The sequence below is a fragment of the Anomaloglossus baeobatrachus genome, chromosome 3 (assembly GCF_048569485.1).
Source record: "Anomaloglossus baeobatrachus isolate aAnoBae1 chromosome 3, aAnoBae1.hap1, whole genome shotgun sequence".
NCBI classification, from domain to species: domain Eukaryota; kingdom Metazoa; phylum Chordata; class Amphibia; order Anura; family Aromobatidae; genus Anomaloglossus; species Anomaloglossus baeobatrachus.
The window spans coordinates 80,879,179-80,905,943 of NC_134355.1; the positions used below are offsets into that span (position 1 = coordinate 80,879,179).

The 26,765-nt window shown below is 43.4% G+C and overlaps 1 protein-coding gene across 2 annotated transcripts in view; it reads left to right on the top strand.

Moving 5' to 3' along the window:
* Nucleotides 1-26,765, top strand: part of KIF16B (kinesin family member 16B) — a 499,368-nt gene that overhangs the window by 290,178 nt on the left and 182,425 nt on the right. For both annotated transcript variants that reach the window (XM_075339277.1, XM_075339278.1), the window contains 4 exons: nucleotides 4,687-6,030; nucleotides 9,594-9,767; nucleotides 10,152-10,260; nucleotides 14,103-14,153. In XM_075339277.1, the coding sequence (XP_075195392.1) occupies nucleotides 4,687-6,030; nucleotides 9,594-9,767; nucleotides 10,152-10,260; nucleotides 14,103-14,153 (1,678 nt within the window). The remainder of the gene's footprint in view (nucleotides 1-4,686; nucleotides 6,031-9,593; nucleotides 9,768-10,151; nucleotides 10,261-14,102; nucleotides 14,154-26,765) is intronic.

Below are 26,765 nucleotides of genomic sequence, written 5' to 3' on the forward strand. Positions count from 1 at the left end.
AAGTTACAAATTAGTGTGGTCTTTCCCAATGGATTTATGTGCAGTAAATCCAAAAAATGATGAGTTTAGGTTTTTGTTTTTTGTTTTTTTTTAATCAATTTATACATTGCAGATATTTTCTGGATGGAAATTGACCTACGGTGCAGATCTTTAAATATGGAGCTTGAATGTTTTTTGGGCAGATTGTGCATGGATGTCATCTTTTGATAGAAATAATTAAATCCGCACTAAACTAGAAACAGAAAATGCAATTTGATCCACATGTAACACACAGATTGTATTGCAGATACCCTGCGGAAAAGTCTGCGCCAAACATGCAAACTTTGACAAACAGTCTGTGACAATAATATGTTTAAGGTTCCAATATAACCACTTAACATCTGATAATAAGCCTTTTTACAGCAGCTACTAAAGGGGTCTTTCTATGGCCCTGAGGATTGCAAAATAGTGCCGCCTCTAACAGGCGAAAATTCAGCTGTATACTACAGCTAGCAGCTTTTCTACCAATGATGGCTGTCACTTTAACCACATAGTGAGCCTCCTAAAAAGGTAAAAACAATTCCTGACTTGCTGAGGTTTTTTTGTTGATTCAGTGTCTAAAAAAATCTGAATAAAGATATCATATACCTCAAAATGGTACAAAAAAAGTTCATCACAGAAAAACAAGCACTTTTATAGCTTTGTTGGACATTACATTTAAAACTTATAGAATGAGAACCAAAACTTTTTTTTTTTTATTTAAAGCTAACACGAAGAACATTGTGTCATGAAAAAAAAACTTTCAAACTTAGCAGTTGCACTCAAGTAGGGGGAAGGGAAAAACAGATGTATATGGTGAACATTGGAATGTGAATCTGCATTATTACTGCAAAGAAAGCATGAAAACAATTTAGATTAGGACCCAGATAAGGGTTATACTTTGTTATGGTAACTGGGCTCGAGTAAATTTGGCCATTTTTATTTGCAAAAAAACTCATTTTTTTTCCTCAAAATTTTTGTTCGTTTTCTTTGTAGTAATGCAGATGAGTGCAACTGTTCTTTTTGATAATGTATACTATGTTCAGTTTGCTCCAGTTCAGACTATAAGATTTAAAAACTGCCGACAATTCTTTTATTTTGTATTATGGAGTTATGTCCTTTATCTGCGCACTCCTCCTTGTGACCTCAGGTGTTTTTTAATTTTTTTTTTTTTTTTTTGCAAGTTCTTCTCTAGCCTTTATATAGAGGTCAGGAATGACCCGAATGACCCGAAAAGAGGCAGCAATTTAGATTAGGACTCAGAATGAGCGTTACACCTTGGCGTGGTAACTAGGCTCAAGTAAATTTAGCCAATTTTATTTTTTCACATTTTTTTTTTTATGTTTTCTTTGCAGTAATGCAGATTTACATGCTAATGTTCACCATATACATCTTTGTTTTCCCCTTCACTCTACTTGAGTGCAGCTGCTATGTTTGATAATGTATACTATATTCAGTTTGCACCAGTTCAGTCTATAAGTTTAGGAAGTGCCAGCAATTCTTCTATTTTTTATTATGAAAAAAAAAAAACACGGTGTCAAAATCACTGGTATATGCTGAAGCATATATATAGTATTTGCAGTCAGGCTATCGCAGATTAAAGCCTCATACGGAAATCCGAGAATAAAACAGTTTTGTTTTTTTTAAAAAAAAATAAATAAAAAATAAATATATATATATATATATATATATATATATATATATATATATATATATATATATATTATGTGTATATATATATATATATATATAAAAAAAAATGTGAAGTCTTTTTTCAGTAAATAGATATTAATACACATATTTGGTATCATCGTGCCTGTGTAGTAAGTCTGATCTATCAAAATGAAAAGTAATTAGTTAACCTGATTGGTAAATATCATAACGAAAAGAATTTGAAGCGTAGTTTTCCATTTGTCGCAACTCAGCAAAAAAGTGTCAATAAAAAAAATCAGCTATCCACGTAAAAAAGTGAGCCCTCACACAGCTCTCACGACCAATACATTTGTGCAATATTTTTATTTTACAGTTTTACCGCACTTGGATTTTCTTCCTCACTTTCCAGTATATTGAATAGTAAAATGAATTAAAACTAATATATATATATATATATATATATATATATATATATATATATATATATATATATATAATTATAATATTTTACAGTACAAACCACCAAAAGTTTGGACACACCTCATTCAAAGAGTTTTCTTTATTTTCATGACTCTGAAAATTGTAGATTCGCATTAAATGCTCCAAAACTATGAATTAACACATGTGGAATGAAATACTAAAAAGTGTGAAACAACTTAAAATATGTCTTTTATTCTAGGTTCTTCAAAGTAGCCACCTTTTGCTTTGATTACTGCTTTGCACACTCTTGGCATTCTCTTGATGAGCTCCAAGAGGTAGTCACCGGAAATGGTCTTCCAACCGTCTTGAAGGAGTTCCCAGAGATGCTTAGCTCTTGTTGGCCCTTTTGCCTTCACTCTACGGTCCAGCTCACCCGAAACCATCTCGATTGGGTTCAGGTCTGGTGACTGTGGAGGCTAGGTCATCTGGCGTAGCACCCCATCATTCTCCTTCTTAGTCAAATAGCCCTTACACAGCCATGAGGTGTGTTTGGGGTCATTGTCCTGTTGAAAAATAAATGATGGTCCAACTAAACGCAAACCGGATGGAATAGCACACCCTGCAAGATGCTGTGGTAGCCATGCTGGTTCTGTATGCCTTCAATTTTGAATAAATCCCCAACAGTGTCACCAGCAAAGCACCCCCACACCATCACACCTTCTCCTCCATGCTTCACGGTGGGAACCAGGCATGTAGAGTCCATCCGTTCACCTTTTCTACAAAGACACGGTGGTTGGATCCAAAGATCTCAAATTTGAACTCATCAGACCAAAGCACAGATTTCCACTGGTCTAATGTCCATTCCTTGTGTTATTTAGCCCAAACAAGTCTCTTCTGCTTGTTGCCTGTCCTTAGCAGTGGTTTCCTGGCAGCTATTTTACCATGAAGGCCTGCTGCACAAAGTCTCCTCTTAACAGTTGTTCTGGAGATGTGTCTGTTGCTAGAACTCTTTGTGGATTTGACCTGGTTTCTAATCTGAGCTGCTGTTAACCTGCGATTTCTGAGACTGGTGACTCTGATAAACTTATCCTCCGCAGCAGAGGTGACTCTTGGTCTTCCTTTCCTGGGGCGGTCCTCATGTGAGCCAGTTTCTTTGTAGCGTTTGAAGGTTTTTGCCACTTCATTTGGGGACACTTTCAAAGTTTTCCCAATTTTTCAGACTGACTGACCTTCATTTCTTAAAGTAATGATGGCCACTTATTTTTCTTTACTCAGCTGCTTTTTTTCTTGCCATAATACAAATTCTAACAGTCTATTCAGTAGGACTATCAGCTGTGTATCCACCAGACTTCTGCACAACACAACTGATGGTCCCAACCCCATTTATAGGGCAAGAAAACCCACTTATTAAACCTGACAGGGCACACCTGTGATGTGAAAACCATTTCCGGTGACTACCTCTTGAAGCTCATCAAGAGAATGCCAAGAGTGAGCAAAGCAGTAATCAAAGCAAAAGGTGGCCACTTTGAAGAACCTAGATTATAAGACATATTTTCGGTTGTTTCACAATTTTTTGTTAAGTATTTCATTCCACATGTGTTAATTTATAGTTTTGATGCCTTCAATGTGAATCTACAATTTTCAGAGTCACGAGTGAGTGGTGTGTCCAAACTTTTGGTCTGTGCGTGTGCGTGTGTGTGCGTGTGTGTGTGTGCGTGTGTGCGTGTGTGTGTGTGTGCGTATGTATGTGTGTGTGTGTGTGTATGTATGTATGTATGTATGTATGTATGTATGTATGTGTGTGTGTGTGTGTGTGTGTGTGTGTGTGTGTGTATATATATTCATATTCAAAACTACAACTCTTCCTTGAAAAAAACAAGCCCTTATACATGTTGTTGATGGGAAAGTGAGAAATTTATGGCTGTTAATAGAAAGAGAGACTAAGACAAAAGTGCAAACACAGGAAATCGAAACAAGGAAGGGTATTTGTCTAAGTAGGGGATGGTCTTAATAATTTTTCATGGAAGCGACTTCACACTACTTCGTTTGTAAGTAAATTTACTTTACGCCTTAATTTTCGAGAGTTGTTTTAAAGTAAATATTTTTCGCTTTAAATTTTTTAACTTCTAATTGATATAGGAAACTTTTCTATTTGATCAAAATAACATCCCTTTTATGAAAGCCATGACATTTAGTAAAAAAAAAACAAACCCCAAAAAGTATGTTCTGGTATAGTATCCCTTTTAGGAAAGAACCATGTCAGGATCAGACAGTTGTATTCATCAGTCAGTGTCACTTGAGTTATGAGAGAGGCCTCAGCATTGACAATATGAAATGAGAAGGTATATCTGGCAATTGATTACTGACAATGGGATCTGACGAGTAATTGTACAGAAGGATTTCTCAGGCGGCTTTTTCTTCTTTTTGACCCCTTAACTGTGAAACTCATGTTCAATTATTAAGCGCATAGAATAACTTTTGCTGGTCTTTTTTATGGAAACTTTCAAAAGTTTGTTCATACAATGTACTTTTGACAATAAATATGTAGTAAGGTATGAGTATATGTAATGATTAAATGTATATATAATTTTTCAGGAAAATGATTAAGGAGATGGAGGACAAACAGAAAACCGAAAAAGCTGAACTGGAAAAAATGCAACAAGAAGTTGAGTCTCAACGCAAAGAAACAGAATTTGTTCAGATACAAATCCGTAAGCAGGAGGAGAGCCTAAAAAGAAGAAACATGGACATTGAAACCAGACTGAAAGATCTATTGGCCGAAAAAGAGAAATTCGAAGAAGAAAGACTGAGGGAGCAGCATGAAATAAAACTCCAAAAGAAGAAACAAGAAGAAGAATCTTTTGCAAAGGTCCAACAAGAGCTCCAGAGACTGCAGGAACTTCATAGTACAGAGAAAGCGGAGAAAACTGAGATTTTCAAAGAACTAGATAAACTGAAACGGGAGAAAGATGAGCAATATCTGAAACTAGAAGTTGAGAAAAAAAGACTGGAAGAGCAAGAGAAGGAACAACTGAAGCTTGTGTTCCGTCTGGAGGAACAACTTCGAGAAAAGCAAGAAATGATCCAACTTCTCAAAAGAGGAGATTTCCTGAGGCTAGAAGAAGAGATTGGGGTTCTTGAAGATGTTCGAGAGGATCTTTTACGGGCTAAGGAAGCGAGGTCTGAAGGAGAAGAAGATCCTGATGAAGTAGAAAAAGCAACAAATAAGTATACAACATTTAAAAGAACACAGGTGGAGAAACTTTCCGGACTAGTTGCTGATTTAAACCAACGGAAGGAAAGCTTAGAAAATGAAATAATCGTGGATCGGGATAGCCTTGGAAGACTGAATCTATTGAATGTGGATCTCAATAGAGAAGATGATTCTTCTTTAACTGCAACTCCTGTGAGTGAAGAGCGGGATATGATCAAGCAAACTGAACACAGGGTACATTGTAAGGAGAGGCAACTTCAGTACATAAAGGACAACCATTTGCCGGCATTGATGGAGGAAAAGCAGAGGGCATCTGAGATTCTGGACAGTGGTTTGCTTGGATTAGACAAAACTTTATATCAAATTGAGAAAGAAATTGAGGAAAAGGGTGATCAGCTTGCACAGTTCAGAGCATGCAGTGACCAACTGCAACAGCTCCAAGAAACTTTCGAGTTTACTGCTAATATCGCTCGCCAGGAAGAGAAAGTTAGAAAAAAGGAAAAAGAAATCCTTGAGTCTAGAGAGAAGCAGCAAAGGGAAGCCTTGGAGCAAGCAGTTGCTAAATTGGAGCGCAGGCATTCGTCACTCCAAAGACACTCTACAATAGACGTGGAAATGGAGGAGCAGAAGCGGAGATTGGCTGCAATGGACGGCAGCCAGGAACACGCTTGTCTGAAGGCAAGTCTAGAAGCTGAGCAAAAAGCTTTTGAAGAAGACAGGGAGCGGTAAGTTAATTCATGAGATGGAGATATTGCTTATGAAAGTTTCAGAAAAGTTTCTAAATATATTTTATAATATATAACCTATAAATGTCCTCACTATTATCCGTCCCTGTATTGTTCAAAAATAAACATAAACCTACAAAGAATTAAGGGACTAATTTTATCTAGTAAATACCTTTTATCGTATACAAATATTACATCAAAACATAAATATAATGCACATATTAGACACCCCATCATGGGGTATAGGGGATCCAACACATAGGGGGAAAAAAGTGAGAAAATAAATGAGGTATCACACTGATTATATTATGGGTAATAGCAACAAAAATTGGCTAGTACAATATGGCATCAGGCCACAGATTGCACAATGATGTATTGCCGGTGTATACAGCTCTGGCAAAAATTAAGAGACCACTGCAAAATGTTCAGTTTTTTTGATTTTTCTCTTTATAGGTATATTTTTGAGTAAAATGTAAATATTTTTTTTTATTCTATAAACTACAGACGACATGTCTCCGAATTTCCAAGCAATACATTTTGTATTTATTTTCTGAAAATGAGAAATGGTCAAAATAACAAAAAAATGCATTACTTTCAGACCTCAAATAATGAAAAGAAAACAAGTTCATAATCATTTAAACAGTACTACTATTGTTTTTAACTCAGGAAGAGTTCAGAAATCAATATTGCTATGACCATTATTTTTAAATTTTTAATCACAGCTTTCATGCGTCTTGGTATGCTTTCCACCAGTCTTTCACACTGCTTTTGGGTGACCTTATGTCACTTCTTGTGCAAAAATGTAACCAGTTCTTCTTTGTTTGATGGCCTGTGACTATCCCTCTTCCTCTTGATTTCATTACAGAGGTTTTCAATGGGGTTCATGTTTGGAGATTGGGCTGGCCATTACAGGGTTTTAATGTGGTGGTCCTTCATCCACATATTGATTGACCTAGCTGTGTGGCATGGCACATTGCAGATTTACCTTTGCGAAGGACATATGAATCAAACTGCATTCAAGGTTATCCTGGAAAAACAGTTGCTTCCTTCTGCTCAGGCAATGTTCCCCAACTCTGAGGACTGTTTTTTCCAGCAGGACAATGTGCCATGTCACACAACTAGGTCAATCAATGTGTGGATGAAGGACCAGCACATCAAAACCATGTCATGGCCAGCCCATTCTCCATACATGAAGCTCTAAAATGTAATCAAGAGGAAGATGGATAGTCACAAGCAATAAAACAAAGAAGAACTGCTTAGATTTTTGCACCAGGAGTGGCATAAGGTCACCCAAAAGCAGTGTGAAAGACTGGTGGAAAGCAGCCAAGACGCATGAAAGCTGGGATTAAAAATCACGATTATTCCACAAAATCTTGATTTCTGAACTCTTCCTGAGTCAAAACATTATTAGTATTGTTGTCTCTAAATGATTATGAACTTGTTTTCTTTGCATTATTTGAGGTCTGATAGCAATGTATTTTTTTTTTGTTATTTTAACCATTTCTCATTTTCAGATAGAAATAGAAAATGTATTGCTTGGAAATTCGGAGACGTCAGTAGTTTATAGAATAAAAGAACAATTTCACTAAAAAATAGCTAAAAACAAAGATGATTCCCCCCCGCTTCCCCAAAATGTTAGCGATACCCACAACAAAAAAAGCCTCTTGGCAGGTCTGTGTAGGATATTGCAGACAGATGAGTGGCCAATATGTGTAATTATACAGCAGTGGCCAGAAAAAATAATGTGCGAAGTACCCAAGTCACTCTGTGTAAGAGTACTCCTAAAAAAGCTTGATAATATACAGAGTGCCTATACAGGATAAGCCATGATATTATATAAATATGCCCAAAACATACCTGAAGCCATATATAAAGATGTACATAGTATGCCTTCATGGACACCCACCTCAACCATCATTGAGCTCTTGGACAGTCTGCAGCACGTTTGGGGTCTTCAATGATATGATATATAATGATCCAAACGTTCTCAATTGGATTCAGATCAAGGGAAGGTGAGGTCCAGCCAACAACATCAGTAACTGCCTACACATTCTTATACACATAACGCCGGGCATTGTTCTTCACCAGGAGCGGCTCAGTGCTTGAGCTTAAAAAAGTAGTTCACCCATATTTATTATTAACCATAACAAACTTATGTTGAGAAACAATGTTTCTCGCAAATACCTTGTGTTACCAATAGTGCCTGTGAGAGGCGCTATTGTGGACCTCTCATCCCCATGGCCTGATCCCCGGGCTCCGTGATCTCGGGGATCCGGGGATGTCACGTTAACTTCTTGCTCACCTGACCTCAACACGGCTGGCTTCAGTCTTTGTCAGTCACTGAGCTGTGGGCGGTGTCTCACCGCTCATCGCAGCCCAGCGTGTTTCCTGCTTGCATGCTCTGCGAGCGAAGGAAAAGTGAGTAGGGAGGTACTGCACTGTGATGAGCCGGGGAAACTCCAGAGACTGGGGCCGGCCGCAGTGATTTCAGATGAAGTGGAAGTTGACGTGACATCACCGAATCCCCGAAGTCACAGAGCCCAGTGTGTACTGCTCTGTGTTCCTCTGTTACTCCTCTCACAAAAGAGCAGACACTGGACAGGCTCTCCTTGTGCAACTCCTCCTTTCTTGGTAACTGCTCCGTGCTTTTGAGACTTTTGGGAGATGCACCAAACCTTCTTGTGAAGATTCCGAAGTAGGAGCTGGACTACTTGAGCATCCTGAAATGGGCTCATGCTGCCATTCATGACAATGATGCCCAAGAAAGCTAGACAAGAATCTGTCAGGAAGATTAAGGAGAGAGTAATTGTCTTTGTCCACAACCTGCTAAGCTGTTCCTTCTTAAGCGGTTGTCTTGCTATTGCCTCGTCAGTTAACTTGTTGTCCCTTTTATTTGCACCAAAGCAGGTGACATTGATATCCAATCTCTTATGGTCCCACTGTTCAGATTACTGTCCCTCAAGTCTGTGACTTTATACTGTTACATACTATGACGTTTGTGTGCAGTGTATAGGTCTGTATCTTGATGTCCTGCGATCAGGCTCTTCATGGAATGGTAGAGGTGGAAGGGACCTCAAGGGCCATCTGGTCCAACTCCCTGCGAGTGCAGGTTTTCCTAAATCGTTCCTTGGAAATTGAAACATGTCCATTAATAATATATTTGAAAACTGATATTTACCTGCAAAGCAGAAAGTTCCTGGCCTTAATTTTCTGCCAAAGTTTGTTAGAAGATATATGTTCGTACTTTGTGCATGGCTTGTGCTGATGTGAAGATGTCTTGGTGTCTAAAGGCTGCTTTACACACAACGATATTGCTAGCGATCTCGTTAGCGATGTGACACGCCAGATCGTAGAAACGATTTGCCGAGATCGCATATAGGTCGTTTTTGTAGCGCCGGTCACAAAGCGTGTCACATCGCTAACGAGATCGCTAGCAATATCGTTGAGTGTAAAGCAGCCTTAAGGCACGTTCAAATCAGCACAAACCTTACACCAAGAAGATACATAATTGCTTTTAGATTACTTTTAAAATAACTTTGTTTTTGTTTTTTTTTCCATTATAGTTTATGGATGCCATGCAGATTATCTCAGGAAATCCAACAGTTGAAACAGAAGATAGTCACTGATCCACTCTCAAAAAATCTGTCAGGAGCCCTTGAAGAAAAGCCATCCCTCTCCAACTCTCCAGCCAGCCCAGTGAAATCTCAGCCGCATTTGCTTCAATTGACTGATGACAGGTATATAATCACATTGAAATCCTCTTCTAAGTAACCACGGTAAAACAGTAACCGCATATTGTGCCTGAATGCTTTTATCGTTTTAGGCAAGAATATTGTTATTCTAGGTTGTGCATGAAAATAAAATATTATTGTGGTAAAAAATGTAATTTTCTCAGCTTTTAAAGTATTTATGTGATTATATCTAAATTGCCCAGTGCCAGTGCCATAAGTGGATATTGCTGACAAATATCCCTTTTTGATTACGTTTTCTTTTTTTTAAACACTTTATAAGAGTGGAAATTGCTGGTCTTAAGTGTAGAAGAAAGCTTGTTTTGCCCTTGTAGCCCTAGAAGTGGAATTTACTTTCAAAACTGCCTGATTAATGTGTTTATGGTTGCCCAGCATACATGCGTATATTGAAGAAGAAGTACAGCGACGGCTTCAAAATATTAATTTGCCATGCGAGGACATCAGCAGCCTGAGTGTATCCTACTCTCCTGAATGTGGAAAGGTGGGTATCGCAAAATAAATAACGTGCCTTACGTGTAACATATAGCAAGTTTTGTGAAACAAAGAATCCTCTTACGGAGTTATGAGAGCTTTTTTTTTTTTTTTTTCTTGCATATTGAAGTTTTCGTTGATACCATTTTAGGCCACATTCAACTATTTGATCATGTATTGGAGACTGGATGAACAAAACACTTTTTTTTTTTTTATGTGTGACATGATTACTTATAATTAGTCTTATATTATGGGCCATTATGGTTGCCTTAATACCAATTGTGCCTCTTTTTTTTTTTTTTTTTTTTTTTTTTTTACTTAACAGAATATTTTTAATATGAAAAGGTTTTTTTCTATTCTTAAAGGAAAACGGTCACCAGGATTTTCCCTTAGAGGCTGTGGCCACCACCAGTGAGCCCTTTTACACATCATTCTAGAATACTGTATATAAGAGCCCAGGCCGCTCTGTATAATGTAAAAAAAGAACTTTATTATACTCACCCAGAAGGGCGGTCCGGTGAGGGTCGCTGGCTTGGGTCCGGCGCCTTCTCCATCTTGTACAATTGCTGTCCTCACACTCAGCCCCGTGTGGATGATGTGTCCTTCGTCAGCCACACATAAGTCCCTATTGCACTCCTGCGCATGCACACTTTGATCTGCCCTGCTGAGGCCAGAACAAAGTATTGTGCACAGGCATGTTAAAAGACCACCCTCACATGAGCACTACAGTACTCTGACCTGCCCTTAGCAGGACAGATCTAAGGGGTACTTTTCACGTTGCGACATCGCTAGCATCGGCTAGCGATGCCGAGCGTGATAGTACCCGCCCCCGTCGCATATGCGATATCTTGTGATAGCTGCTGTAGCGAACATTATCGCTACGGCAGCTTCACATGCACTTACCTGCCCTGCGACATTGCTCTGGCCGGCGACCTGCCTCCTTCCTAAGGGGGCGGGTCGTGCGGCGTCACAGCGACGTCACACGGCAGGCGGCCAATAGAATTGGAGGGGCGGAGATGAGCGGGATGTAAACATCCCGCCCACCTCCTTCCTTCCGCATAGCCGGTGGAGGCAGGTAAGGAGATGTTCCTCGCTCCTGCGGCTTCACACACAGCGATGTGTGCTGCCGCAGGAACGAGGAACAACATCGTATCTCCTATTGGTGCGACATTATGAAAATGACCGACGCTACATAGATCACCGATTTTCGATGCTTTTGTGATCGTTTATCGGCGCATCTAGGCTTTACACATTGTGACGTCGTTACCGGTGCCAGATGTACGTCACTTTCGATTTGACCCCGACGATATTGCAGTAGCGATGTCGCAGCGTGCAAAGTACCCCTAAGTGTGCATGTGCAGGAGCACAATGGGAACTTGTTTGTGGATGACGTAGGACACGTCAATGGGGCTGGACATGAGAACAGCGATCACACAAGATGGAGGAGGCGCCGGACCCTTGAGCAGCAACATGCATTGGACTCCTAGGTGAGTATAACAAAGGCGTTTTTTTTTACGTTCTACAGAGCGGTCTGGGATCTTAGAATACAATGTTATAGAATGATGTATATAGGAGCTCACTGGTGGTGGCCGCAGCTTATAAAAGAAAAACCTGGTGACGGGTTCCCGTTAACATTTTATATAGTTTATTTTTTTCAACGTTTTATTCTCACCAGTGGACTAAACCTTGCAGTAGTGTTTTTGTAAAAATCCTTTAATTGATGATCAGTTTTTCAGAAAGGTAACATTATCACATTAAATATTGGTATTCGCATCACAGACCTTTAGGGCATATTGACAGATAGATTCAGGACCCACATCATTGACTTGCACTTCTGTTAAGAAAAGATATCCCCTGGTGAATAGGCCGGGCACAGTAACCAAGCTCGAACCCATTTTCATCCTCTGGACCATTGTGTTTTAGCGTAAGACTCCTTTAGAATAACATCATAAGACACCATAAAGACCCCCTTTAGCATAAGACCCCTTTATTATGTTTTAGTAACAGAACAACTTCTTTCTTAGAAGAAATGTATATGAATATTGTTTTTTAGGCTACTTGGGTACTATTTTTCAGTAATTTATAACATATTTTATGCAGCTGTGTGTGAAACCCATTGCTTGACCCTTCGCTAAAAACATAGGCAATTTATAATCCTGTTGTTTTCTCCAGGAAATCTTTGCATGCATGTAATTACATTTGCACTAGAAAACTATTCCACTGCATGCAACACGGTGGCACCCGGTGAGCTGCGGTGTAAACAGCATTTACTATTCTCTTTTGTTACAGTCTGTGTGGGTATAATTTAGTAGTAGAAAACTGTCAAAAGCTCTTGGAACTTTGAAATCCTTTCCGGACTTTGCCCATAGGCAGCAGGCAGGAGCTAGAGTCAGATTTATGTGAAGGGATTTTATTTTCTGGGCTTAATTGCTCTTAAATTCAGTTAGATTTTACCACTATTTGCTTATTTGATAAGAAGGGAAATGTAAGGAACGAAATCGTAAATTCCTATAAAAATAGGATTTAAAAAAATAATAAATAAATATCTCCTCTAGGATACTAATATTAGAGTACTTTGGGCGAGGAGATGTATAAAGTTTTTAACAGGATTTTCAGCTTGTAGAAGAAATGCTTTGGGATTGTATATAGTGAGTTAAATTTAGCTGAAAAGGACATATGGGAGGAGAATTCTGAGCTGCTTTCAGACAACCAGATAGCAGTGTTCTCAGCAATGATAAGGATCCACCCATAATGTCTTTTTCAGTTTGATGACAGGCAGACTATATAAAATTCTCCTGTCACAGGTGTGTCACGGTTGACAGACAGCCCTGTGGTGTCCGGCTGCAGAAGATCACTGTTTTTGGTTGCTCAAACTGCTGCCTCATATTACATTTGTTGTTCTTATGTGCGAATGGAGTTCTATATGTTCCCTGTCAGTGTTTAGTCTTTCCCTTTGGGACCCTGTGGATATCTTGTCCAGCTGCAAATCCTTACCCCCACTGTGTGTGTGTGTGTGTGTGTATGTGTGTGTATGAATATATATATTATCGTGTGTGGATGTATATAGATAGATATATAGATATATAGATATTTTTTATTACATATATAGAGAGAGAGATAGAGGGATAGATATGTGTGTGTATATGTATGTATGTATATATATATATGTATGTATATATATGTATATGTATATATATATATATATATATACACACACATATCTATCCCTCTATCTCTCTCTATATATATATATATATATATGATAGATATATACACACATTTCCCCTTGGTTTTTTGCCATTGATCGTTTGCTCCTATGCTGTCCAGATTGCAAGCAGTCGGCTTGCGATCTTCTGTCAGAACATGTTGTTGTATGCTGCTTACTTTCTCCCAAAGTCATCTTGTAGATAGGTTGTCTATTTGTTTCCCTGTGTGGTATCCTTTAGGTCTTAATGGGGTTGACTAGGGCTCATCCAATCCTGTCACTACATAGGGCCTATTTCAATGTTAGCCAAGGCCTAGGTATCTTGACCAGCGCATAGGTGCGGAACCTATCTAGGTAGGTCAGGGGGACCAGGGACCAGTGGTAGGTTATACCATGGGGTAACCATCTTTCCCCTTCCCTGTAGACAGGGTTTCCCGCTTCTCCCCCCCCCCCTTTTTGCTATTCATCTGGTATTCCACCTAACCTAGCATGACCTCTCCTTCCTGACCCTAATACATGGCAGGTATTTAGCACAAGTTTATTTAAATGTTTTTTTTCTCTTAAATTAGCTTCCAAACTAAAGTTTTGTTTTATTTTTTCATGTTTTATCTGGGCTATTTATTCTTATTTGTTTTTATTGCACTTAGGGAAATGACAATTTTCTGAATGGAATAAATCAAAGAAAAATGAAGTATGAGGTATGTAACCATTTCCTTGTGCTTCCTCACATGATTTGCATGCGCTGATGATCAGTGGTAATGGTAATATAGTAATTGATTGCTAATTTGCCATCCTTTATTTGTAACAGCTTTTGTTTTAAAATGACTAGTTGGGGTTGAGACTCAGTTTAGGACCCACGTCCGTTACTATTTTAAGTGGAAGATGTCGTGCCACAAACTGTGGTTCTATTCTTTAAAAAAAAATGCAGCTTAGAGGACATTTATATTTGCTCCTTTATCTGCTTGTAAAGTTCCATCGCAAACATGGATACAAATATTCAACTTTGTATAAGAACATGGCGAAGCTCGTGCCTCGGAAATTTGTTGGAATTAAGAAAAAAAATGAAGCCTTTTTAGCAAGATCATATATTGATCCAATCAAGATAATGAATGCAGGCCTCAAACAAAGAAAAAAATAACATTCCGAAACCACCTTGTTTTATCACTGACTATTTCATCCAAGCCTTTTACTAGCCCTTAAAGGGAATTTGTCAGCAGATTTTTGCTATGTAATCTGAAGACAGCATGCTGTAGGGGTTAACGTACAGGTTTCAGCGATTTGTTTCATGCCACACTGTGTGCTGTTGTTTGCCTGCAATGTTTGTTTTATCTTCAGGAGATTAGCATTATAGCACTAGGTCAGTTAGCGGTCAGCTAGTCCGGCATGTTCCCTGCTGTGATTAGCAGCTCACTGTCTATAGACATTGTACATAAACAGCCCGGTGTGGGCATGGACAGTTTTCTCAGCTCTGCTGCATTGGTAAATCTAAAAACTCTGTGTCAAAATGGCTGCACTCGGTAATCTAAATGATACATTGTTGGATTCGGGATCTTTTTATTTAATAAAAATAACTAAATAAATCTTTATTTTTATATAGCGCTAACATATTCCGCAGCGCTTTACATACATCAGGAATGCTGTCCCCATCGGGGCTCACAAACTAAATTCCCTATCTGTATGTTTTTGGAGTGTAGGAGGAAACCGGAGAACCCGGAGGAAACCGGAGAACCCGGAGGAAACCCACGCAAACACGGGGAGAACATACAAACTCCTTGCAGATGTTGTCCTTGGTGGGATTTGAACCCAGGACCCCAGTGTTGCAAGACTGCAGTGCTAACCACTGAGCCACCGTGCCGCCCATACTTAGATCATACTTAGATCATACTTAGATCATGCTGTTCTCAGATGAGGAAGCAAAAACATGCTGGCAGATTCCCTTTAAGGGCGCTTTTCCATCTGCGATTTTCTTGTGTGATTGCGATCCGATAAAAAAATCTGATTGCACTCGCACCAGTGTTAATCAATGAGGCAGTTTCATCTGTCCCGTTTTTTCTCCACACGAATCGGGCTCTCGGTACAATTGTAGCATATGTATGTATGTATAATATACACTGTGTGTGTAAGTATGTGTGTATGCGTAGATGGATATAGCTATATAATATATATATATATAGGTAGATAGATATATATATAGATATAGATAGATAGATAGATATATATAGATATATATAGATATAAGCAAGCATTGTTGACCTTAGGGAGATCAACATATCCACTGCGGAGACACCATCACGTGTTTCTCAACGCAGTGATTCTAGAGCATTGCCCCCTGGGAAGTATGCAAATAAGAAAGCCGCGGAGACACCATCACGTGTTTCTCAACGCTGGCAGGAAACTAGCCAGGTCTTTCACCGGGAAGGAACAACCACGGGAAGGGCAGTCTCCAGTCAAGGAGACCACCTATACCAAACATGGTATCCATCCACATCCATCCATCCATTGTGGATGGATACCATGTTTGGTATAGGTGGTCTCCTTGACTGGAGACTGCCCTTCCCGTGGTTGTTCCTTCCCGGTGAAAGACCTGGCTAGTTTCCTGCCAGCGTTGAGAAACACGTGATGGTGTCTCCACGGCTTTCTTATTTGCATACTTCCCAGGGGGCAATGCTCTAGAATCACTGCGTTGAGAAACACGTGATGGTGTCTCCGCAGTGGATATGTTGATCTCCCTAAGGTCAACAATGCTTGCTTAAGTAGTCTTATACTAGGCATTGCCCCCACTAGCCAGATTCCTACTCCACACTGATGAGGGGCAAATACCCCGAAACGGCTGTCTGTGGATGGATACCATGTTTGGTATAGGTGGTCTCCTTGACTGGAGACTGCCCTTCCCGTGGTTGTTCCTTCCCGGTGAAAGACCTGGCTAGTTTCCTGCCAGCGTTGAGAAACACGTGATGGTGTCTCCGCGGCTTTCTTATTTGCATTTATATATAGATATAGATATATATATATAGAGAGAGATTGTATGTATATATATTATATTAAATAAATGTTTTGATCTCTTTGGCAGCCCCATTAGGATGTCTACCATGCGGTGGTGAATTGTCTTGACTTAGGCCCTGTGCGCACTAGAAAATGGAATTTTCTTAAGAAAATTCCGCAAACACTGAAAGATTACCACACCCGCGGAAAAAAAAAGCGCAAAAAAACTGCACCGAAATCTGCATGCGTTTTGTTGCGGTTTCGGTGCGTTTTTTTCCGCGGGTTGGAACATGTGTTTTAATGCATTTAATGCAATAAAGTGCTTTGAAAAAAAGTCATTTTACTTCTGATATAGATAGAGAAATAGATAATGGATAGATATGATAGGTAGATAGATGGATAGATAATCAATAGATTGATCTGTCCTCTATCAATCAATAGATAGGTCCCTTTGAGGACTTACTGCAGTGCTCACGAGCGGTAGGGTGTTCACATTACCGACCGTGAGAAATAACCTGTGGTTACCTCTCTGCAGTCTCGTTACGAGGATGCATTCAGTACAGTGTTTCAGTCGCGGCTGCAGCAGTCTGCAAGCATTGTGGGACCTGCGTGGATTACGCCGGAGCTGTATGTTGGGAGGGGTTAATAAAGGGGTGAAAGAGGGGGCTTTTTTGTGTTTTATTTAAAATAAAGGATATTTCGTGGTGTGTGTTTATTCACTTTACTTACGGGTTAATCATGTAAGCTGTCTCATAGATGCTGCCATGATTAAGCCTGGTTTGCCACCGCATCACGGCAATCTGGAAGAGCTGGGGACACTCTGGGACTGTCGCATAATGGATGCGACAGTCCCGGGGCAGCTGCGGGCTGATATTCTCGGCTGCTTGAGGAGGGGGCATTAACCCTAGCCTTCGCTCTCCCCAGCCTGAGAATACCGGGCCGCCGCTGTGTGTTTACCTCGGCTGAACTGTAAAAATATGGCGGAGCCCACGTTTTGTTGTTTTTTTATTTTTATATGTACGTTTGATTTGCATGTGTATTCTATGTCTGTGTGTGAGTGTGATCTGTGTGTGTTTACTCTGCTCCGCTTCCTCTTCCTGTCATATTGACATCACTTCCCTGCAAACCGCAGGTGGTGATGAACATTATGTCCTGAAAACGCGAAATACCGCAGGGAATAACGCAGGAAAATGCAATGAATTGCACAGAATTTGCTACCTGCGTTATTCCCTGAGGGATTTCACGATTACATGGCAGTCAATGGAGTGAAATGCCACAGCAACGTGCGGAAAAGAAGTGACATGCAATTGTTTTTGCTGCGGGAATCCCACAGGAAAACGCAGCTGTCAAAATCTGCATAGTGCGCACAGCATTTTTTTTCCCATAGGATTTGCTGGTGAATCACTGCAGAGATGTTATGAACATTTTCTGCAGCGAAACATGCAGCAAAACCGCAGGAAATCCGCGATAAAAAACGGCAAGTGTGCACAGGGCCTAAATCTTTTAAGTGAAAAACTGCTGCAAGTTTTTTCTTGTGCTCCATCCAGCGATCAGTAGAAACTATAAAATCAGTGCCGCAGTCAAACAGTATTTCCTTAATAGCTAGTTTTCCTATATCAAGTGAATTTGATTTAACTATTTAGGCGCAATTTTTGGTTCTATAACAATCATTTGTGCCTAATGGCAGATTCCACTCTACCATGAACTGCCTATAAAACAGTACCCCTGTAGTTGCTGTATATCCTGCATCAGTGCCTATTTTTTTGTAGTTGGTTTTAATTTTTCACTTTTTTTATTAGCTTTCTTTTACTTATAGTTAGAACTTATGTTTCTGCCACATTGCTACTCATACTGCTTGCGTTGGTGCAATTGGCATATGCTGATAAAATTTAACGTTGTGCCTCTGTAGTCTAGAGCATAGTCTACATCATCCAGAATTCTCCCTGTTGTTCACACTTCTGGCGCTGATGCCTTTTAATACATTAGGAACACATTTATTAGGCACCCTTCTATAGCAATGACCACTACTTACACATCCCACACCACCCATCCAGGCAGTTCCTCACCAGCAGCATGTTACTAATGAAGGTCTATTTTTATGACCGAAATGTTTTCACCCATATACTGGACTTGCTGCTTCACAAAATAAAGTTTGTTTCATCACCTATTGAGATTGCTCGGTTATATTATTTATTGCTACGGGTTTGGATCCTACTAGAACACCCCACAAATGGCTACAAGTGCCATGCTATTCTTTTTTCATTTTCTGTCTTTATAACAGTAATAATATATCTTTCTTTGTCGCTCTATTGGGAGACCCAGACAATTGGGTGTATAGGCTATGCCTCCGGAGGCCGCACAAAGTATTACACTCAAAAGTGTTAAGCCCCTCCCCTTCTGCCTATACACCCCCCGTGCTCCCACGGGCTCCTCAGTTTTATTGCTTTGTGCGAAGGAGGCAGACCTGCACACATAGCTCCACAGATTGGTCAGCAGCAGCTGCTGACCAGGTCGGATGGAAGAAAAGTGGGCCCATATAGGGCCCCCAGCATGCTCCCTTCTCACCGCACTCTTGTCGGCGGTGTTGTTAAGGTTGAGGTATCCATTGCGGGTACGGAGGCTGGAGCCCACATGCTGTTTTCCTTCCCCATCCCCCTCAGGGCTCTGGGCGAAGTGGGATCCTATCGGTCTCCAGGCACTGAGACCGTGCTTCATCCACAACTCCTGTGGAGCCTGCTGGATAGGAGCCGGGTACCGTTCAGGGACATGGCCCTGCTACTTGAAGGTACTCTGTATCCCTGTGGGGACCGCGCACGGCAACACCTCAGCTTTGCTGGGTGTGCTAGTGCACCGGGGACCGCGGCGCTGACCGGGTTAAACTGTGCCATTACACACTCAGCGTCGCTGAGTGTGTTTATATGTAGGGGCTACCGCGCTAACCGCCGCTGCCATGGGAAACTGCGGCGCGGCTGGGACTTGTAGTTCGCCGGGGACTTCGGCGCCGGCCGCGCTTTTACGGCGGCCACGCTTATACTCGAGTCCCCGGCTTTCTTGCGGCCTAGTTTCCTTTTCTCCCGCCCCCAGCCCTGACAGGCTGGGGAAGGGCGGGACGCTGCACGGAACGAGCAGCACTGAGGGCTGGAGTATGATTTCCATTCTCCACCCCCCTCACTGTGCACAGTGTGAGCACCAGTTCCCGCACTTTCTCGGCCACGCCCACGGCTCCCTCCTCTCGTCAGGACGCCGCAGCCATTCCTGTCAGCTCCTCCGACGCTGCAGAGAGGGACAAACCCTGAGAGACCCAGACACGGTCTCTGGTGGCCTCACAACCGCTTTAAAGCGGGTGGTAAGCAGCACCTGTTGGTGCTAGCCCCATGGTGCTGTAGTGTATTGATACATTATTTGTTTATAGTATACTCTTTCACTGTATGAGCACAGTTCATTCTGGCTATATACCCTATTGTGTTACTCAGGGAAAACAATAGCATGGCGCCCACAAAGGCAGGGGTGCCAAAACACAGGCTTATTATGCTGCCTGCGCCGCTTGTACGACCCAGCTGCCGGCAGGTCCCACTGACCCTCATTGTGTGCAATGTTCGGCCCCTGTGGCACTTCTTCAGCCAGAGCCTCTGCTAAGAGGGGCCCAGGGGGAGCCACCTGCTGACACTGTCCAGGTGACGGGGACTGAGTTTGCAAAACTCTCTGAGACTATGGCTAAGATACTAGAAGCCTTGCAGTCCAGGCCGGTATCTCAGCAAAGGGACTCTGTTGAATCATTGTTCCCTGGCCCCCCTCAGTTGGACCAACAATGTCCTCCCGGGGTATCTCATACATCCCAGGCTGAGGGTTCTGACTTAGACCCCAGTCCCAGACCGACTAAGCGGGCTCGCTTAGAATTTCCCTCGACATCATATTGTTCAGGGTCTCAGCGGGGGGAATCTCTGGTTGATGATGCGGAGACAGCTGATCAGGATTCTGATCCTGAGGGCGCTCTCAATCTTAATACTCCAGACGGGGACGCCATAGTGAACGATCTTATTGCGTCCATCAATCAAATGCTGGATATTTCTCCCTCAACTCCTCCGGCGGAGGAGTCAGCTTCTCAGCAGGAGAAATTCCGTTTCAGGTTCCCCAAGCGTACACCGAGTATGTTTCTAGACCACTCTGATTTCAGAGAGGCAGTCCAGAATCACCATGCTTGTCCAGATAAGCGTTTTTTCTAAGCGCCTTAAGGATACACGTTATCCTTTTCCCCCTGACGTGGTTAAAGGTTGGACTCAGTGTCCCAAAGTGGATCCTCCAATCTCCAGACTGGCGGCTAGATCCATACTTGCAGTGGAAGATGGGGCCTCGCTCAAAGATGACACTGACAGGCAGATGGAACTCTGGTTGAAATCCATCTATGAAGCTATCGGGGCTTCTTTTGCCCCAGCATTCGCAGCCGTATGGGCGCTACAAGCTATCTCAGCAGGTCAAGCGCAAATTGAAGCAGCCACATGCACGTCCGCGCCACAAGTGGCATCCATTACCACCCAGACCTCGGCATTTGCGTCTTACGCTATTAATGCTGTCCTGGACTCTGCGAGCCGTACGGCGGTTGCGGCCGCCAATTCGGTGGTACTCCGCAGGGCCTTGTGGCTACGGGAATGGAAGGCAGATTCTGCTTCCAAAAAGCGCTTAACCAGTTTGCCAATTTCTGGCGACAGGCTGTTTGGCGAGCGTTTGGATGAAATCATCAAACAATCCAAGGGAAAGGATACATCCTTACCCCAGCCCAAACAGAACATACCCCAACAGAGGAGAGGGCAGTCGAGGTTTCGGTCCTTTCGGGGCGAGGGCAGGTCCCAATTCTCCTCGTCCAAAAGGTCTCAGAAAGAACAAAGGAACTCTGATGCATGGCGGTCTAAGTCACGTCCTAAAAAGACCACCGGAGGCGCCGCTAACAAAGCGGCTTCCTCTTGACTTTCGACCTCCTCTAGCAGCATCCTCGGTCGGTGGCAGTCTCTCCCGCTTTTGCGACACCTGGCTGCCACAAATAAAAGACCGCTGGGTGAGAGACATTCTGTCTCACGGTTACAAGATAGAGTTCACCTCTCGTCCCCCGACTCGATTCTTCAGGCATCCCCGCCTCCCGAGCGAGCCGAGGCTCTTCTGCAGGCGCTGCGCACTCTGAAGGTAGAAGGAGTGGTGATCCCTGTTCCTCTCCAGCAACAGAGCCACGGTTTTTACTCCAACTTGTTTGTAGTCCCAAAGAAGGACGGGTCTTTCCGCCCGGTCCTGGACCTGAAACTGCTCAACAAACACGTAAAAGCCAGACGGTTCAGGATGGAATCCCTCCGCTCCGTCATCGCTTCAATGTCCCAAGGAGATTTCCTTGCATCGATCGATATCAAAGATGCTTATCTCCACGTACCGATTGCTCCAGAACACCAGCGCTTCTTGCGCTTCGCCATACGAAACGAACAACTGCAATTCGTGGCACTGCCGTTCGGCCTGGCAACAGCCCCACGGGTTTTTACCAAGGTTATGGCTACTGTAGTAGCGCTCCTACACTCGCAGGGTTACTCGGTGATCCCGTACTTGGACGATCTGCTAATCAAGGCACCTCTCAAGAGGCATGCCAACGCAGCCTCGACGCTGCCCTGGAGACTCTCCAGGGTTTCGGGTGGATCATCAATTTTCCAAGGTCAAATCTGACACCGGCCCAATCACTGACGTATCTTGGCATGGAGTTTCATACCCTCTCAGCGATAGTGAAGCTTCCGCTGATCAAGCAGCAGTCACTACAGAAAGGGGTACAATCTCTCCTTCAAGGCCAGTCACACCCCTTGAGGCGCTTCATGCACTTCCTGGGGAAGATGGTGGCAGCAATGGAGGCAGTCCCTTTCGCGCAGTTTCACCTGCGTCCCCTTCAATGGGACATCCTACGCAAATGGGACAAGTAGTCGACGTCCCTCGACAGGACCGTCTCCCTCTCTCAGGCGACCAAAGCTTCCCTTCGGTGGTGGCTTCTTCCCACTTCATTATCGAAGGGGAAATCCTTCCTACCCCCATCCTGGGAAGTAGTCACGACGGACGCGAGTCTGTCAGGGTGGGGAGCGGTTTTTCTCCACCACAGGGCTCAGGGTACGTGGACCCAGCAAGAGTCCTCGCTTCAGATCAATGTTCTGGAAATACGGGCAGTGTATCTTGCCCTGAAAGCATTCCAGCAGTGGCTGGAAGGCAAGCAGATCCGAATTCAGTCGGACAATTCCACAGCGGTGGCATACATCAACCACCAAGGCGGCACACGCAGCCGGCAAGCCTTCCAGGAAGTCCGGCGGATTTTGATGTGGGTGGAAGCCACGGCCTCCACCATATCCGCAGTTCACATCCCAGGCGTGGAAAACTGGGAAGCAGATTATCTCAGTCGTCAGGGCATGGACGCAGGGGAATGGTCCCTTCACCCGGACGTGTTTCAGGAGATCTGTTGCCACTGGGGGGTGCCGGACGTCGACCTCATGGCGTCCCGGCACAACAACAAGGTACCAATGTTCATGGCACGGTCTCAAGATCCCAGAGCTATGGCGGCAGACGCCTTAGTTCAGGATTGGTCGCAGTTTCAGCTCACTTATGTGTTTCCTCCGCTGGCACTGTTGCCCAGAGTGTTACGCAAGATCAGGGCCGACTGCCGCCGCGCCATCCTCGTCGCTCCAGACTGGCCGAGGAGGTCGTGGTACCTGGATCTGTGGCATCTCACGGTCGGCCAACCGTGGGCACTACCAGACCGAACAGACTTGCTATCTCAAGGGCCGTTTTTCCATCTGAATTCTGCGGCCCTCAACCTGACTGTGTGGCCATTGAGTCCTGGATCCTAGCGTCTCCAGGGTTATCTCAAGACGTCATTGCCACTATGAGACAGGCTAGGAAACCAACGTCCGCCAAGATCTATCACATGACGTGGAAAATTTTTCTGTCGTGGTGCTCTGCTCAGGGGTTTTTCTCCCTGGCCATTTGCATTACCTACTTTTCTGTCCTTCCTTCAATCTGGACTGGAAAAGGGTTTGTCGCTCGGCTCCCTTAAGGGACAAGTCTCAGCGCTCTCTGTGTTTTTCCAGAAGCGCCTAGCCAGACTTCCACAGGTACACACGTTCCTGCAGGGGGTTTGTCACATAGTTCCACCTTACAAGCGGCCGTTAGAACCCTGGGATCTAAACAGGGTGCTGATGGCTCTTCAGAAACCACCATTCGAGCCAATGAGAGATATTTCCCTCTCACGACTTTCGCAGAAAGTGGTTTTTCTAGTAGCAGTCACTTCCCTTCGGAGAGTGTCTGAGCTAGCAGCGTTGTCGTGCCAAGCCCCTTTCCTGGTGTTTCACCAGGACAAGGTGGTTCTACGTCCGGTTCCGGAATTTCTCCCTAAGGTGGTATCCCCCTTTCATCTCAATCAGGATATTTCCTTACCTTCTTTTTATCCTCATCCAGTTCACCAATGTGAAAAGGATTTGCACTTGTTAGATTTGGTGAGAGCACTTAGACTCTACATTTCTCGTACGGCGCCCCTGCGCCGCTCGGATGCACTCTTTGTCCTTGTCGCTGGCCAGCGTAAAGGGTCACAGGCTTCCAAATCAACCCTGGTTCGGTGGATCAAGGAGCCAATTATCGGAGCTTACCGTTCGGCTGGGCTTCCGGTTCCCTCAGGGCTGAAGGCCCATTCTACCAGAGCCGCGGGCGCGTCCTGGGCTTTGAGGCACCAGGCTACGGCTCAGCAGGTGTGTCAGGCGGCTACCTGGTCGAGCCTGCACACTTTCACGAAGCACTATCAGGTGCATACCTATGCTTCGGCGGATGCCAGCCTAGGTAGACGAGTCCTTCAGGCGGCGGTTGCCCACCTGTAGGAAAGGGCCGTTTTACGGCTCTCTTACGAGGTATTATTTTACCCACCCAGGGACTGCTTTTGGACGTCCCAATTGTCTGGGTCTCCCAATAGAGCGACAAAGAAGAAGGGAATTTTGTTTACTTACCGTAAATTCCTTTTCTTCTAGCTCTAATTGGGAGACCCAGCACCCGCCCCTGTTTTTTTGTGTACACATGTTGTTCATGTTGAATGGTTTCAGTTCTCCGATATTCCTTCGGATTGAAGTTACTTTAAACCAGTTTTTAATTCTTTTTCCTCCTTCTTGCTTTTGCACCAAAACTGAGGAGCCCGTGGGAGCACGGGGGGTGTATAGGCAGAAGGGGAGGGGCTTAACACTTTTGAGTGTAATACTTTGTGCGGCCTCCGGAGGCATAGCCTATACACCCAATTGTCTGGGTCTCCCAATTAGAGCTAGAAGAAAAGGAATTTACGGTAAGTAAACAAAATTCCCTTCGTTAGAATCTGTTGTAAGGCTATGTGCGCACTTACCGGATTTTGCCGCGGATTTGCTGCATGTTTCGCTGCAGAAAATGTTCATAACATCTCTGCAGTGAATCACCAGCAAATCCTATGGAGAAAAAAAATCCTGTGCGCACTGGGCGGAATTTGACAGCTGCATGTTTTGCTGCGGGAATCCCGCAGCAAAAACAAGTGCATGTCACTTCTTTTCCGCACATCGCTGCGGAATTTCACTCCATTGACTCCAATGTTAATCATGAATGAAATCCCGCAGGGAATAACGCAGGCAGCAAATTCTGTGCGGTTCACTGCGTTTTGCTGCGTTATTCCCTGCGGTATTTCGCGGTTTACCTCCGGTAATGTGCATCGCCTGTCTGCGGTTTTGCAGGGAAGTGATGTCATTACAGGAAGAGGAAGCCGTGCAGAGAGTAAACACACACATCACACACACACACACACAGAACACATCACAGACATAGAACACATAGACACAGACACATAGAACACACATAGAAAGAAAACGGAAATATAGAAAACAAAGAACGTGGGCTCCGCTGCATATTTACCTTCCAGCCGAGGTAAGCACACAGCGGCGGGCCGGTATTCTCAGGCTGGGGAGGGAGAGGGGCAGGGTTAATGTCCCCCGCCTCACTCCCCCTCCCGCAGCCGAGAATATCAGCCGCAGCTGCCCCGGCACTGTCGCATGCATTATGCGGCAGAACCGGCGTGTCCTCGGCTCTTCTTGCCACCGTGTAGCAGTGGCAGCAAGGTAATACAAGGGGTTAATGGTGGTGGATCACCGCCATTAACTCCAGGCTTGATCATGGCAGCGTCTGTGACAGCTGACATGATCAACCCGTAAGTAAAGTGAAAAAAACACAGACACCGAAAAATCCTTTATTTTAAATAAAACAAACAAGCCTCGTTCACCATTTTATTAACCCCTCCCGCACCAAAGCTCCGGCGTAATCCACCGCTCCAGCGTAATCCACAGGTCCTGCGCTGCTTCCATCCAGCCGCGACTGTCACAGACACAGCGCTGAATGAAAGCAGCAGACAGCAGAGGTAATTACCGGTCATTTCCCACGGCCGGTAATGTGAACTCACTGCCGACCGTGGGAAATGCAGCGATCTGTCATCTATCTATCTATCTATCTATCCCTCTATCTGTCTGTCTATCTATCCCTCTATCTATTCTTCTGTCTATCTACTAGCTCAGAATTAAATGACTTTTTTTTTTTTCTTCAATGTGCTTTATTGCATTGAATGCAATAAAGCACATACCAACCCGCACGCAGCAAAACCGCGGCAATACCGCGAATAATACCGCGGTAAAACCGCAGCAAACCGCATGCGGTTTTCGGGTGCGGTTTCCCGCGGTTTTTTACCGCGGGTGCGATAATCTTTGAGAGCATGCGGAATTTTCTCAAGAAAATTCCATTTCCCAGTGCGCACAAGGCCTAAAGGTAATCACCATGCCCTCACCCAGTGAGCCCCACCCATGTTGATCACTATCTTTCAAAACTGTCACAAAGCAAAAAAAAAGTTACTGATTTTTGAGCACGTCATGTTTCGTACTATTTTTCCTGCCAAAAAAGCTTGTGCATATTGAATGATACATTCGCCCTACGTATATTGACCAGTTAGTGCCATGTTGAAAGGTTTCCGCTTCAACTGAAATGGCAAAAACAAAGCTAAAGCAAAGTATTTTTGCCAACTATCGCAATCAGCATGACATAATAAAGCTGGATCTCCATGCCATTCAGTAGATCTGATTCTCATAAACAAGTACAGTGAAACCTTGGTTTACGAGAACAATCCGTTCGGGGACTGTGCTTGTAAACCAAGTTACTCGTCTACCAAAGCAAAATTTTCCATAGGAAATAATGCAAGCTCAGACAATTCGTTCCACAACTTGTTTAATGTCCCATCCTGGTCCCCTAATGTGCCATTCCACACATGCACAAACACG